The sequence below is a fragment of the Nuphar pumila genome, chromosome 8 (genome assembly GCF_984573655.1).
Source record: "Nuphar pumila chromosome 8, dmNupPumi1.hap1.1, whole genome shotgun sequence".
Lineage (NCBI taxonomy): Eukaryota > Viridiplantae > Streptophyta > Magnoliopsida > Nymphaeales > Nymphaeaceae > Nuphar > Nuphar pumila.
This window is the reverse complement of record NC_143256.1, coordinates 114,895,463-114,909,621: the sequence shown is the minus strand read 5'-3', so window position 1 is coordinate 114,909,621 and position 14,159 is coordinate 114,895,463. Positions and strand designations below refer to the sequence as shown.

Below are 14,159 nucleotides of genomic sequence, written 5' to 3'. Positions count from 1 at the left end.
ATCAGTTAATGTTTTGCGACGAAATTTAATCTCTCGCTAATCCCTTGCTCAATTGGCGACGATAATTAGCGACGGATATGTATTCGTTGTTAAATTTTAGCGACAAAATAAATTCCTTCGCAAAACCACATCAGTCCTTATTTAGCGACATATTAGCAACAAACATTATTTGATGCCAATCCATCACTAATTAGCGACGGATTAGCATCGGATAAATTTTATCGCATTTTAGCGACCAGGATTATGCGACGGCCGATTTCTGTCGTTAATCCGTTGCTAATCCATCGCTAAACACGTTAGCGACGGATTAACGATGGAAATCGGCCGTCGCAAATCCGCAATTTTCTTGTAGTGTAAGGGTTGACTCTTGGAAAAACTGAGTTGACCCTTGTTCATACAATACATAGCAAGCGCCGACCCTTGGATAGAGGAGTCAACCCATACTTATTTGTTTGAGTTTGGATTATGGTAAGGGTCGACTCTTGACATGCAAGGGTCAACTTCTGACATATGTGGTGATCTTTGGGTCAACTTTTGTGCTGCAAGAGTCAACTCCTAACTTTGGCAAGTGACTTTGTTTAGCGAGGGTCGACTCATGTCTTGTAAGAGTCGACTCATACCTATTTGACCTTATTTTTGGAAAATCCATGTGAATGAAATATTAGTGCAACATATTCTTTTTCTAAAATTTAAGCATAATGGATCACATGTCTTATTTCATGCATGCATGTAATAGCCTACATAAAATCATGAATTTACATTTAATATCTCATACTTGCATGCAATCATTTACAAGTTCCACACGCATTATTTTATGCTCGCATAAATGATTAGATCAACCATAGAGCTAGGGTTTGCAAAACCCTATAGGCTATATGGATATATAAATACGTAAAGCCCAAATTTTTTGATGTGCATGCATAAGTTTGGCTCAAGATAGAGCCAAGGTTCAAGGAAACCACATTGATGTAAATTGAATATCATATTGTATGTAGTATGTGATATGTATTTTGTGATGTTTACTTGTATGAATGATATACATTTGGATCCACCTTCATAGGCGAAGTACTCACGAAAGACAAATGATGCTAGAGCAATTCTGAATGATGAATGCTGCATGCATACACACACACTTAAAAGAATCTGCCTTCATATGCAAAGTTCTCATAAGTGCAAGAGTAATTACAGAATGGGTGGGTACATATATCATGAAACTTTTGGCTACCCAAAAAGGAGTACATGGGTAATCGAACCCTAGATGCCTACAAGAGGCACATACAATAATAAATTCTCCTTAATAAACAAAATCCTTGTTACCCATTAAGAACTACGCTTACCTTAGAGAGGGTAAGTGGTACACCTTCGATGAACGTTGTTGTTAATGAAACATGCTCCTCCAATGACAATAACTTGGCATCCCTGATCATCGAAGGTAGGGGAATAGATCTATCGCAAGTTTGCCCTCGGTTGGTAGTTTTCATACTTCTGCAGAAGGAAAAGGTGCATCCTTACTAAGCACGCCCTGAAAAAAACTCTCATAGTTATTATACTATCCCCTGGTGGCTTTTGTGTCAAGCTAGTAGTATGAGTTACTAAGATACATAGAATAATAAACTTTTGTATGGTCTCAGTCCTGTCTCAGAGCTGGCCCTGTGAGTACCCACAACGAGATTAAATATTGAAACAAAGACCTTCTTTCTCACTTTGATTGTATAAAAAGATGTCTTAATAATACCACATAATCTTTTTAAATCTGAAAGCATGTGTTTTCTACTGAATAATTTATGATTTTCTGCCTGATGAACTGTGTCATCTGAATTGCATATTCCTAATTTAATTATGACATCTAGTCTTGCACATTCATTAGGACATCTAGTTTTGTATAATCATGCTTACTTGTGAGTTATGCAATTATGTTGTGTGTTATCGTATATTTACCTGAGATTTGTGTAATGACCTATCAAGCTTTCACAAGTCTGACCCTTTAAAGGGAATTTCAGGTGATTAGCTTATGGATAGTGGATGGTGTGAGGCAGTGGCAACATCCTGAACCAGACTTCCACAGATTAGGGGCCAGCTTAGGGTGTTTTGGCTTTTAGACTTATCAGTTTTTTCGTGGATGATTCTCACCTGTGACTCGTCCGAAGTTTGTTTAACCTAAAGGTTAAAACATTGTTTTTCGCTGCTTAGTTAAAACAAACAAAAAAATCAAATTTTTTTTATAAAATTTTGGGTTAGAAATTTCGAGATGTCACAATATCATTCATCTAATAAAAATAATATGCGAGAAAAGACCATTCATATATACTTCATACATTGAATTAATATAACTACTTACAAGAACCACCCTGAAAACTCGTATTCAATGCTTGTACACAGTAAACCCTATCCCTATTATACCAAGACAAAAATATATTGAAAGTTTATTTTAAGTATTTTGTGCATTTATTAAAAAACAACTAATTCAAGGGTGAATCTTATTGATTTTTTTGCCGATACAACATGTATCATACGATACACACCAATACTGATAACATTGGGTGTGACGAGAGAGAGAGAGAGAGAGAGAGAGAGAGAGAGAGAGAGAGAGAGAGACCGGTGGTTGCAGTTGGGTAACTTGCAGTGGCACCATGGGCAGATGCTGGGTCACATCTAGAACAGACCGCCGGTAAAGTACCGATTGAAATGTTCTTGTTGCTGCTGAGATCTAGAGGATGTGACCCAATGGATGTCAAAGCCACCCAATCTAGGGCATGCATATTCAATTAAACTCATCTCTATCATAAAGTTAAGAAAAACAGAGGTAGTTTTCGGAATTTTAAGCAAAAGGTAGGTCACTAAATCAACCTCAATTTTGTTTTTGTGAAGCAAAATACAAGTGGAAGAAAATGCCATGTCTAAGTAGCTGTATTTTTGGACTTTTAAAAAGCATTATGAGAGAACCTACACATGAACGTTGGACTGTTAAAGGCTCTCCAAACCTATGCACGTGAAAGCCTTGTACCTTCTAATAGTCCCAAAACGTGAAGGATATCAAGAAATTAGGCACTCCAATCCCATGCGTTTCTCAGTTACTCGATCACGAACTTGGTCGCGGTTTTGGGTCACGCCAACCGCTCATGAACTGCAACGGCTCTTGAAGTCAAGCCCATGAATTGGTCATGAAACACCAAATGCCAAACACTGAAGCTGGATTTTTTTTACTCTAAGAAACAGTTCCAGGCGCAGAGACCTAGCCGCACTGGATCAGCCTGCCTTACTTGCGAAGGTCGCTGTCCATGTCGGAGTGAAACTTCTATCTAAGGGAGTCACCAAGCTTCGGCTTATGCAGGAAGATGATGCCCATGAGACTTGAACCTAGACTGCCTGTCAAACGGTCTAGGCCCCATTCCACAAGTGATCTTTGAACGTTCTAAGCCAAAGACTATCACGACTTGGTTGCGCACATGAATCTTTGAATTGTCGAAAGGTGCAACATTGACCATACCTTGTTTTGACACTCTTAGTACGAAACTCCACCATAGGGACGCAAAGGGGTCGGATCCAAAACAGCTAAATACATGGAGGAGTGGGATTCGATTGGATCTGGAACAGCCAAAAATTTTCAAACCTCTATCGTGGATCCCACCCATTTGCATCTATATTCCACCTGGTATGTTTTAACATTTTTTTTTTTAGAAAGACAAGGTGGGGTTAGGCAGACCCCTACCAATAATACATCTATACCATTGAGTTTTGAACCTGCAATCTCCCAACACAAGGTGACGTGGACTAGCTGCTCCTACCAGACAAGCCGAGCCCGCCGCACTCTTGGTTTTGAACTTAAAATGTCATTTTATCTCAGGACAAATCAAGCTACCACAGCAATATCCTTTTTATCATGAAATTTTGAGAAAATGATTCAAGAGATTCTTGTGCTTAAAATATTTAAGATCACATGTGAAATATTTAATATCACTTGTAAAGATGATTAAGGGTACATCAGGCTGCATAAAATATGAAAATAAGATCTTAGGGTGCCATTCCAAACGAAGGAAATTTTATTTTTGTATCAATTTCATATATCCCTGCATATGAAAATTTTCTTTACCTACAAAGGGTTAGAAATGGTGCTGAATTTTTATTTAGACGTTTGGTTCGGACCCAGGTGGTACCAGACTTGGACCTAATTTTCAGGTATGGTATCGGGTCTAGACTCGGGTCTAATCAGATCCACTATAAGAAAAACCATACACGGACCTGATAAGAACTACATGAACCAGGCCCGGACCATACCCAGTAAAACCATATTTTTTATCATTTTTACATTGAAAAATTATGGGTTTTAATCTGAACTCAGGTCGGGTCTGGGTCTAGTATAAATTTTTACAAACTATACCAGGTCCATGTATTAATCGAACCTTCAGATCCAGACTCAGGACTTAATCGGGTCTTGTTATTTAATTATTACCTCGGACCCTATAGAATTTAGTTAGTATCGGGTCTAGGTAAACCAGGCCCGTTGACACACCCCTAAACGTTTGTCTCGTGCTTTCCACATGACATAGTTATCAGATTTGTGATGAAAACATTTTGTACTTTCATATATAGCTTAGAGAAAGAAGTATGTCATTGGAAGGCATTATAAGATAAAGATAATAACTTGTTGCTGGATATAACTATACATGGTCCATGAATGTTCCTCTACTCTGGTCGGGGTGACTCTCTAACATCACCAGGCTGTAGGGACGTCACGAGTTCCAAACCCATGGACGTAGTAGGTCATTCGCTGTGAGTCTGTGAAGCCAAAGTTAAGGGTATGTTTTGACCCATGTGGTAAGTGGGGTCCTGTGTCAAGCTGAAGTCACATGGGGCGGCTATTGTTCTATTATGGGGCCGCCTAACCCCAGCTTGCCATTCAAAAAAAAAAAAAAGGTCACTGTAGCTGTAAAAGTTTTGTTCATGTAAAAGTGATTCACGTTTGCTATGTTGTGAATTTGACTACCATGTAAGAAGCTTGGGTAGGGATGGCAGTGGGGCGGGGGACAAGGTCTCCATCCCCGCCCTGCCTCAAGATTTTATCCTCCACCCCCGCCTCCATCCCCGGCGGGGATGAATTTTATCCTCCACCCCCGCCTTCATCCCCGTTTCATGTCCTCCATCCCCGGTTCAAATGGGGATGAGGCGGGGCGGGGCCGGGCGGGGATATTGTAGGGAAAAGTGGTCGGGGCGGGGATGAGGCGGGGATTGTGGCAGGGATGGGGCGGGGCGGGAAAAAGTGCACGTCTATCCCCGGACCGGGATGGATTTTAACCTTCGTCCCCGCCTCCATCCCCGTTTCATACCCTTCATCTCTGGTCCAAACGGGGCGGGCCCCGCTTTCCCCCGGTCCATTGCCATCCTTAAGCTTGGGTAAAACTAAGTGGGGGGGGGGGGGATCCGACCATAGTGACAAGCGTTTTTATCAGTAATATCTTGTTTTTCAAAAAAACTTGCAAGAAATTGAAAAAAATTCATAAATCTTGCATTTTTTGGCAAAATCTTGGCAATAAAAAAATAAATTTTAAAATATAAAATTTACTTTTTATATGAAAATATTAATAAAAAATATTAAAAAATAAAAATACATGATTTTTTTTGCGATAAATATATGTTTAAAACGTAAATATCGCGTTTAAATCACGATATTTATGTTTTTTTAATAAATCTCACGATATTTTGAAAATCTCATAAGAAATTACCGTTTTAAATTTTCGGGCAATTTCTCGTGAGATTTTTTCATAAATCTCGCTATATTTGTCTCTATGGGTCCGACTGATATTAAAAAAAAAATCAACCAATGAGTTGTGGTTAGGGGTCCCAAGCCCGGATAAAGGAGGAGGGTTGCGGTAGGCCTGTGACAGCCAGCATAAAAACTTAGTCATACCCTATGAAAATGAAGTGGATGCTTAGATGGATGTGTGGAAATACAATAAAAGATAAGATTCGGAACGAGGAGATACGTAAGAAGGTAGGTGTTGCACCCATTGAAAATAAGATGCGAGAGAATCGTTTACGGTGGTTTGGACATATTCGGCGAAGGCCTAATAATGCTCCAGTTAGAAGGTTGGAGAAATGGGAAAATACATTAGGTAAAAGAGGTCGGGGTAGGCCTAGGAAGACTTGGATGGAGATGATAGGAAATGATATGAATGCTTTGAACCTCACCGAGGACATGGCATTGGATAGAAATGATTGGAGGAAAAGGATTCATGTGGAAGACCCAAAATGAATTTCTTTTTTGGTTCATATCGCTGACCCCAATTGTTTTGGGATGAAGGCGTAGTAGTTGTTGTTGTTGTTGAGTTGTGGTTAGGGGTGAAATATTCTCTCCAAAATGTGTTTAGGTGTGGGATGCAAGAGTAGTACCAAATTGAGGCAAACTTTGAATATTAGATATGACACTTTTTTTGCGTAAAACTTTCACCAGTTTTGAGGCTTCAACATTCACATGTGGGAAGTTCTAAAATATGTTTCAAAATCACAAGAAACCTGTGAAAGTTTTTTACACCAATGAACTCAAAAAAAGCCACTCATCGCTGCCGTTAACATTGAGAGATCAACGGTTGATGGCACCGCTCAATCAAACCAACCATGTGGATCCAAACCCGATTTCAAATCGTCCATTTTATGGAGGAACAGACTTATCTTTTACATAAAACTCCTGGGATATTCTTGTCTTTTCGCAACGATCAAAAACCAAAGGAAGATCAAATTTGACTAGGAGTAAAATTTTCTGTGGTATTTAAGTCTTTTCATCACTGGACTAGCCACTCCACTCTACAGTGTGAGTGAAGTACCCCTTTTTTGTCCTTAATGGAAATGTTCGGAACTTGGGAGCACTTGAGTCTTTTAGTTACTCCCCGAGCCTAACCCTAAAGAATTGGTTCGCCTTTACGGTAAAATTGTCGGGGTATTTTAGTCATTTATGCTCCAAATGATATTCATACCGCGAGGGGCCGCCTCACCATTTCTTGTGTGCGCTCAGAGAGAGAGAAAGAGAGAGGGTCACATGGTTTCAGGGATCGTACGGCCACTAATTTTCCGGCGACCCATCGGATTCCGGCCGTTCCTCTCGCCTGAATGCTCCTTCTAAGGCCGACCTCGGAGAGGTGTTTTTCTCGCCCATCCTTGCATTGTCCGTGCTTCATCGCTCACTGCAATCCGTTCTCTCCGTGTCGCGCGTTCCTTTTCCCGGGGAGGCGCCGGATTCTGGCTGCCGTTGCTCGCCGGATCCTACGGAAACGGAGGTATTTGGAAAAGGTTAGGGTTTTGTGGCTATTGCTTGTGTTGTTTATGCTCTACAGCTCTCCGGAGCTCGTTTTCTGGCTTTTGCTTGTGTTGTTTATGCTCTACTGCTCTCCGGAGCTCATTTTCCGGCGAGTCGCCGGGTTCTGGCTGGAGTACCTCGTCTGAGTTCGTTTTCCGTCAGGGATGGAGCTCTAGGGTTTTGTTTTTCTCAAATTCTTCCACATTTTACTTGCTTGTTTCTTTTCTTTCCGTACGTGCATCATTTTCTCCGTCAAGTCGCAGGGTTCCGGACGTTTTCGCCGAGTGGAATCGGTGCACCGGGCTTGAAAACGTTAGGTTTTTGCCTTGTCTTCTTTCGTTCTTTTGTTTGTTCAGTCCGCTATATTCTTTAATCATTTGCCGGAATTAGTTTTTTCGGTGCGGCGCGGTCTCGGCCGCCTTCGCAGTCGCCGGAATCCACTTTCCTGAAGGCACGAGGGCCTTCGGAAAGGTGCCGTTTACCTTTTCGTCCTTCATTTCAGGCTTTCCTTTTTGCTTTTGCTTTCCTTCCTTTTGTATGTTTATCTTGTCTGCTCTTCTTTGAGAATATTTTTTGTACGCCATTTTCCCCAAAAGATCGTCAGTTTTCTTTCTAAGCATCAGAGATACAAATCTCACTTAATCGTTTTAAGATTGCTAATATGCTATTATTGCTTCTTTTTTTTGCTTTTTTGTTTCGTTTTTGGCGTCCTTTTTCCTTCGGCCCTTCTCTGAACAACGAAATCCGTGATTTTGAGCTTCCTTTTCAGTGTCTAGCGCTCCTCAAATTTCGGGATCTATGTTTGCTTTGACATTAGTCGCTTTGAGATGCTTCTTACACAAAAAACTCGTTTATTTTTAAATTTCTTTGTTTTTGGGCCTTCTATTCTTCTCGTTTCTAAAAATGTGGCCTGGGAAATTTATTTTTGAAGATTCGTAATCTCCGGAAGCGATTTTTTCCCCCAATCCTTTCTTTTGGTTTGGAAATATTTCGATTTGAGTGGCAAAATGCTCATTTCTCAATCTGTTTGGTCTCTCTCTCTCATATGTGATTCTTATTAAACCGGGTTTACTTGGTTTTTTCTTTGTTGATAAACTTTAACTTTTTGGCTATTCATTCATTAAAACCAGGATTGTGTGCTTCTCCTCTACTGAAACTCGTGTTCGTTCTCTTTTGATCAGATTTGAATCCAGAATGGGCCCAGGAATCGCGTCGCTTACAGAATCTTCACCAGCTTTAGGGTTTGCTTCTTCACTCTTATTCCTTTATGAGACCCTATGAGTGAAACAGTAGAAAAAAGAAAAAAAAACCTTTTTCTTTGTTGCAGAAGTTCTAAATTTTTAGGTTTTTGCTGATGAAGTTAGATATCCTTTCCTCCTTTTCCCAATACTTTTAGTATAAAAGGGAGCAAGTGGGTTTGGTCAATAAACTCTAGGGTTAGGCGCAGGCATCTTTCGCATATCAATTAGTTTGATCTCAACAAGGAGGGAGAGTAGGATGTTACTCATTCTCTGCTTTTCTAACCTTTAGGCCTTACTACCGTCATCTTCGTGCCTTGGTGAACTTCACTGGTGCACTGCTGCACTGCTGCGGTCGCCATTTACATCCTTGCACACTTTCTTTGGTCTTTCTTGACTATTGTGTTTTCTTGCATTCCTCTGAATTTCGTTCTCTTTTCCCTTCACCTTTTCCCCCTTTTCCCTTTTAAATTTTCACACCCCTCAATTGAATCCATCTTCTGTTCCAAATGTTTGGTTCCCTCTGTCAAAATGCCACTAGAGAAACGATGCCACTTCCTCCCCTTCATTATCCTGATCATCGTTGCTGACATCATCGTCTTTTTCTTTCCACTGATTTCTGCATCTGAGATTCCCCTTGGTTCGAAGCTCACCACCTCTGGAAACAGCTATTGGACCTCCCCAAATGGTGATTTTGTGCTCGGGTTCTTTAACAGATCTGGGCGTCCAAACCAGTTTGTCGTTGGTATTCGTTATAATTCCTTCTTGATCCCTGATCATCTGCAAGCTCTTGTGTGGACTGCTGGAGAAGATGTTATTGTTGGTCCTGGATCGTTCCTGCAGCTGACCATGTCAGGGGATCTTGTTCTCTTTGAGGCCTCTAAGGGACAGATCGTATGGTCTAGTAACACCACCGAGTTGTCCATCAGTGCTGCAGGATTGCTCGATAATGGCAATCTTGTCTTGCTTAACCAACATGGCCACAACATTGCATGGCAGAGTTTCCAAACTCCTTCAGATACACTTCTTCCTGGTCAGACTCTCGCTCCCTACCAAAATCTCCGAGCTGCTTCAAGCGAAGACTCTGTTTCCAGTTACTATAGCTTGTCAATCGATTCACTCGGTCAGCTGAAATTGCATTGGGAAACCAATGTGAGTTACTGGTCCAGCGAAATCCCGTCTTCAACACCCCCATTCACTGCAACCTTGTCCTCAAATGGTGCTCTGCAGATTCTTAACAACAGGTCAGAGCCTGTATGGTCGAAGTTTAGTAGCGATTTCAATGATTCTTCGATCGGGTTTCGATTTCTCAGGGTGGATGTCGATGGCAACCTCCGCATGTATTCATGGGTTGAGTCTTCCGGGTTGTGGGAATGTACATGGCAGGCAGTAGAAAATCAGTGTGAGGTATTTGCTACATGTGGTCTCACTGGAATTTGCAGCTTAACCAGTCCAACCAGTGCTGCTACCTGCCTATGCCCTTACCCATCCACTTCAGCTTCCACTTGCTTGGCTCCATATGCTGCTTGCGATACCACTCCTGGCATGACTTCTCTCAAACACACCGTGCTCTATGGAGTATACCCCCCACATGATTCGATTGTATTTGCCAGCTTGGAGCAATGCCGGAAATCTTGTCTTGCAGACCGGCATTGCAGTGCTGTGACTGTCATGAATGATGGCAGCGGCCAATGCACGGTGAAGCGAACAAGGTACATCACTGGTTACAGGCACCCAGCTCTTTCTGCCATCTCTTTTGTGAAGATCTGCTTGGATCCATTGGCAGCATTGCCGGGGAACGTCTCTGCAGAAACACCATTCTCCCCATCACCTCCTCATCCACAACCTATCAGATTCTGCAAGTTATGCCTGATCGGTGCAGCCTGTGGCACATTCACTGCTTTCTTTGTGATCCAGGTTGGCATGGTTCTCTGTTTCATCCGTTACCGCAGAAAATCTAAGGCCCAACCCCAGCTGTGTGGAGGAAAATTTGCCTTCATCAATCCAAACTCGAGAGGGTTGATCAGATTGTCATATGCAGAAATAGAGGACCTGACCAAGAGCTTCAAGCATTCGCTCAGTCCCACTGTGTTCCGTGCGGTGTTGACTGGGAACAAGCCTGTGGTCATCAAGATGTTGAACTCTTCCACCCAAGAGAAACGGTTTCGATCAGCTGTGTCCATGCTCGGGAACATCCATCACAGGAATCTTATTCGGCTGGAGGGGTACTGCTGTGAATCGGACCACAGGTGTCTTGTTTATGAGTTTGCAAAGAATGGGTCGGTGGCCTCGTGGCTGTTCAAAGATAGGCGCAGCCGGAAACTGACCTGGGAGCACCGCGTAAAGATCTGGGTCGGTGTAGCGCGGGCAATGGCATACTTACACTCTGGATGCAGGCAGTTCATGGGGCATGGGAGGTTGAAACTGGAAAATGTGCTGTTGGACGGGGAGATGCGCCCCAAGGTGACCGAATTTGGGTTGGGCTGGGTGGAGACTGGCAATGTGGAAAGCACTGCAGAGGAAGATGTGTGGCAATTTGGCGCAATGCTGTTAGAGATTGTGTCTGGGAGGAGGGGAGGGAATGAGCTGCACCGGTGGGCGTACGAAACAATGGCAACGGAAGGTGTGATGTGCGTGGTGGATGGTCGGTTGGAGGGTAATGTGGATGCAGGTGAGGCGCAGCGGGCTTTGTGGGCAGCCTTCTGGTGCCTGCAGGAAGGAGCCAACATGAGGCCATCAATGGGAGAGGTGGCCAAGGTGCTGGAGGGGACATTGCACGCCGACCCACCACCGCCACCATTTTCACTGCTTCCGGTCCGGCGGTGGCCGGAGGATGACGCTGATTTATCAGACAGCGATTTGTCGGTCATGGGAAATTTGGAAATAGTTGAGGTTGGGGGGTGACTTTGTCAAGCCCAGGAGGATTCAAATATTTTGGTGGGTGGCCATTTAGGTCTTGTGATGTGTAGCTTTTTAGGGAAAAGCTGAGGTTGGTGGAGTTTTTGCCAAAAGTTGGAACATCCCTTCTTTTCATGGCCCCGTTGTCTGTTTGTGGTTTATGAGCTCCATCTCATTTTGGGATTCACATGGGAGAATGTTGGCAATTGTATATAGTTTTCCCATCGTGATGCCTCCCTACTAGGAATTATTGTTTAAATGATAATGGGATGAGGTTTCAGGATTGTATATGGATTTCTACAGGTCTTTGATCATGTGCTTATTAGTCAGGGGACCTACTTGTCCGAGCCTTGTGGACCTAGCCATCTGGCTAAAATGGCTAAAAGGTCTGGCATAACAAGCTCGAGGCCACACTTGGAAGCGGAAAAAATTTTCTAAAAAAATTGTATCTTTCTATTGTATGAAAAAGCGTGGGACGGACGCCTGAGACAAATTTTCATCATGATTTTTCTACCTATTTATGTCGAGCATCTTTTCATATGTAAGAATGCTAAAATCTCCCAAAGGAGTGAAGAAATTCACTCGCTTCAACATGGGAAGGGTGTGTTTTTTATGTTTTTCGCAGAATTTTCTACCCGTATCCCCTGCTTCCAAACGTGGAGATTTTGTAGAATTCTCATTTCTCAATAGCTTATATAAATTGGGTCAGACGTTTCCTAATCGTAGCTTTTTCGGGTTCTTACTAATCGGGAATTTAAAAAATATCAGGATTTTTTTTTTATCTTATGCGGCTTCCTCAACCCCTTCAAGATGTCTTTTTAAGGCCTGTTTGGAATCTGGTAGCTGTGATATATGTCTATTCATTTGGTGTTCTCGAGTTAAAATCTTGGTCAAACTATCTTGGTTGTCCCGTTCGGAATCTGGTAGTTGGGATGGGATGAGATTTAGGATGATAAGTGTAGAGCCCTTTCTTACACTAAATAATGGATTTGGCAGCTGCCACTTTTTTAATTGCATAAACGCACGTGATTCCATCCCTGCTACCAGATTCCAAACAAGGCCTTAGTTTACAGTGTTGAAGTTTGAGTATGCTTTGAAATTTAAAAACTTTCCGTAATAGAACCGTCCTCGTAGTTCTAAAAGAAAGCTATGACAATAAATGCAATTTACACAAACAAAAATGAAAGAATAAAAGGTCTTGTCTTATTGGAGGCCATAGGAAACATGTGACTCATGACATGCTTGCAATGGTAGGCTCATATAAAAAAGAAAAGACAAGATGGGCCCCATTGTTGCAATGGTAGGCTCATATAAAAAAAAAGAAAAGAAAATGATGGGCCCCATTGTTTATTTCTAAAGGTTCAACTTACAAGGAAAGTTTTTGTTTTTTTTTGTTGTGTATTAAAAACAAAGATACTTTAAGGCCCTGTTTGGAAACAAAGTGCTCTAGGGCCTAGGCAGTAGCTGAAGTGGGAAGTGGGGGGAATACTCAACGCCAAAGTCGTTTGAAATGGATGCAATTTAGAAAAATGATGGAATTGGGGTGGTATTAGATACTGTCAGCTCCACATTTCACCACCTAATTGAGGTGGTAGTTGTCAAATACTACCAGTTCCCACAATTGAACCGTTTCATTTATCTTAAACAACCATGTGGATTTACTAAAACCACAAATTTTGGGGTCAAAGCCTCCAAACCTTGTCTTAAATGAAGCCTGGGAAAAAATATATAGTAAAGAAAAACTTACATAGGATTTTTTACAAAACATAAATAAAAACAACACACTTGTTAAAAAGAAGATAGTGGATTGTGAAATTTGTGTTGAATCAACCCCCTTTTTTAAAATGAAGATAGTGTACAGTGAAATTTGTAAGGCCTAGATATAAAACAAAATAACTCGATCAAGTAGGGATGGCAGTAGATCGGGGCGGGTGCAGAAGACAAGGTCTCTGCCCCGTCTCAAAATTTTATTCTATCCCCGTTTCAAAATAGCTGTCCCAATTCTCATCCCTGTCTCTGCCCCATTCTCGCTTCTGTCTCAAAATAACTTTAATCTTATTTTAAGAGGAATAAGAAAAAAATTAAAAAGATGAAAAAAATATGACTCATGATATCCTCCTATCTACCTGAACCGAACCCGAACCCGATACCATACCCGAAAATCAGAGCCAGGTCTGGTTTCACCTGGTTCCGAACCAAACCCGGCCCGTTGATACTCTTAGTCAGACCTGAGTCTGGATTCAGTGCTAGTCAGAGGTATAGACCCACTCATTTATAGTGGAGGTTCGACCCACTGACATTTAAGCCACATAAAATAAGAAGTATAACAAATTCAAATGATGAGCAGCTTTCCTTGAATAGTTGACAAGGCAGGCATCTTTTCATAAATGACTCTTTTTTTTCTATGATGAGCTGCTGAGATGATGTTTGTGGGGCCCGGGCACCAACTTGAAAGAGTTTGGCAGCATGGGCTGCCCAAGTTGAGGCAGGATCAGGTGCCATTACATGGCACACTTTGAGTGTACCTCTATCCTACAACGGACTGTAAGCCAAAGATGAAGGGCATCAACTGCAGCGGCACACTTCAAAGTATGCCATGTGATGGCACCTGATCCTGGCTCCTCTTGGTTTGGCTCTAGTTAATTGTCAGAAAGCAACTGCAAGGGGAGACTAGGGGTAGCTTTTGAGCTGCTTGCTTCTTGTCTTTTGTTGCTATGGTTTCATTGAGTGCTTCC

At 42.0% G+C, this 14,159-nt stretch overlaps 1 protein-coding gene across 1 annotated transcript; it reads left to right on the top strand.

Annotated features, from left to right (window-relative positions):
• The first annotated feature begins 6,994 nt into the window (after positions 1-6,994).
• Positions 6,995-11,708, top strand: LOC149830306 (G-type lectin S-receptor-like serine/threonine-protein kinase SD3-1). Its single transcript, XM_090015780.1, has 2 exons — positions 6,995-7,281; positions 8,470-11,708. Exon 2 carries the CDS (start codon positions 9,058-9,060, stop codon positions 11,428-11,430), a length of 2,373 nt encoding a protein of 790 aa, XP_089871906.1. The 5' UTR covers positions 6,995-7,281; positions 8,470-9,057; the 3' UTR covers positions 11,431-11,708.
• The last annotated feature ends 2,451 nt before the right edge of the window (positions 11,709-14,159 follow it).

Coding starts and splice junctions, on each gene's coding strand:
- LOC149830306 (XM_090015780.1), top strand. CDS start 9,058: ATGCCACTAGAGAAACGATGCCACTTCCTCCCCTTCATTATCCTGATC.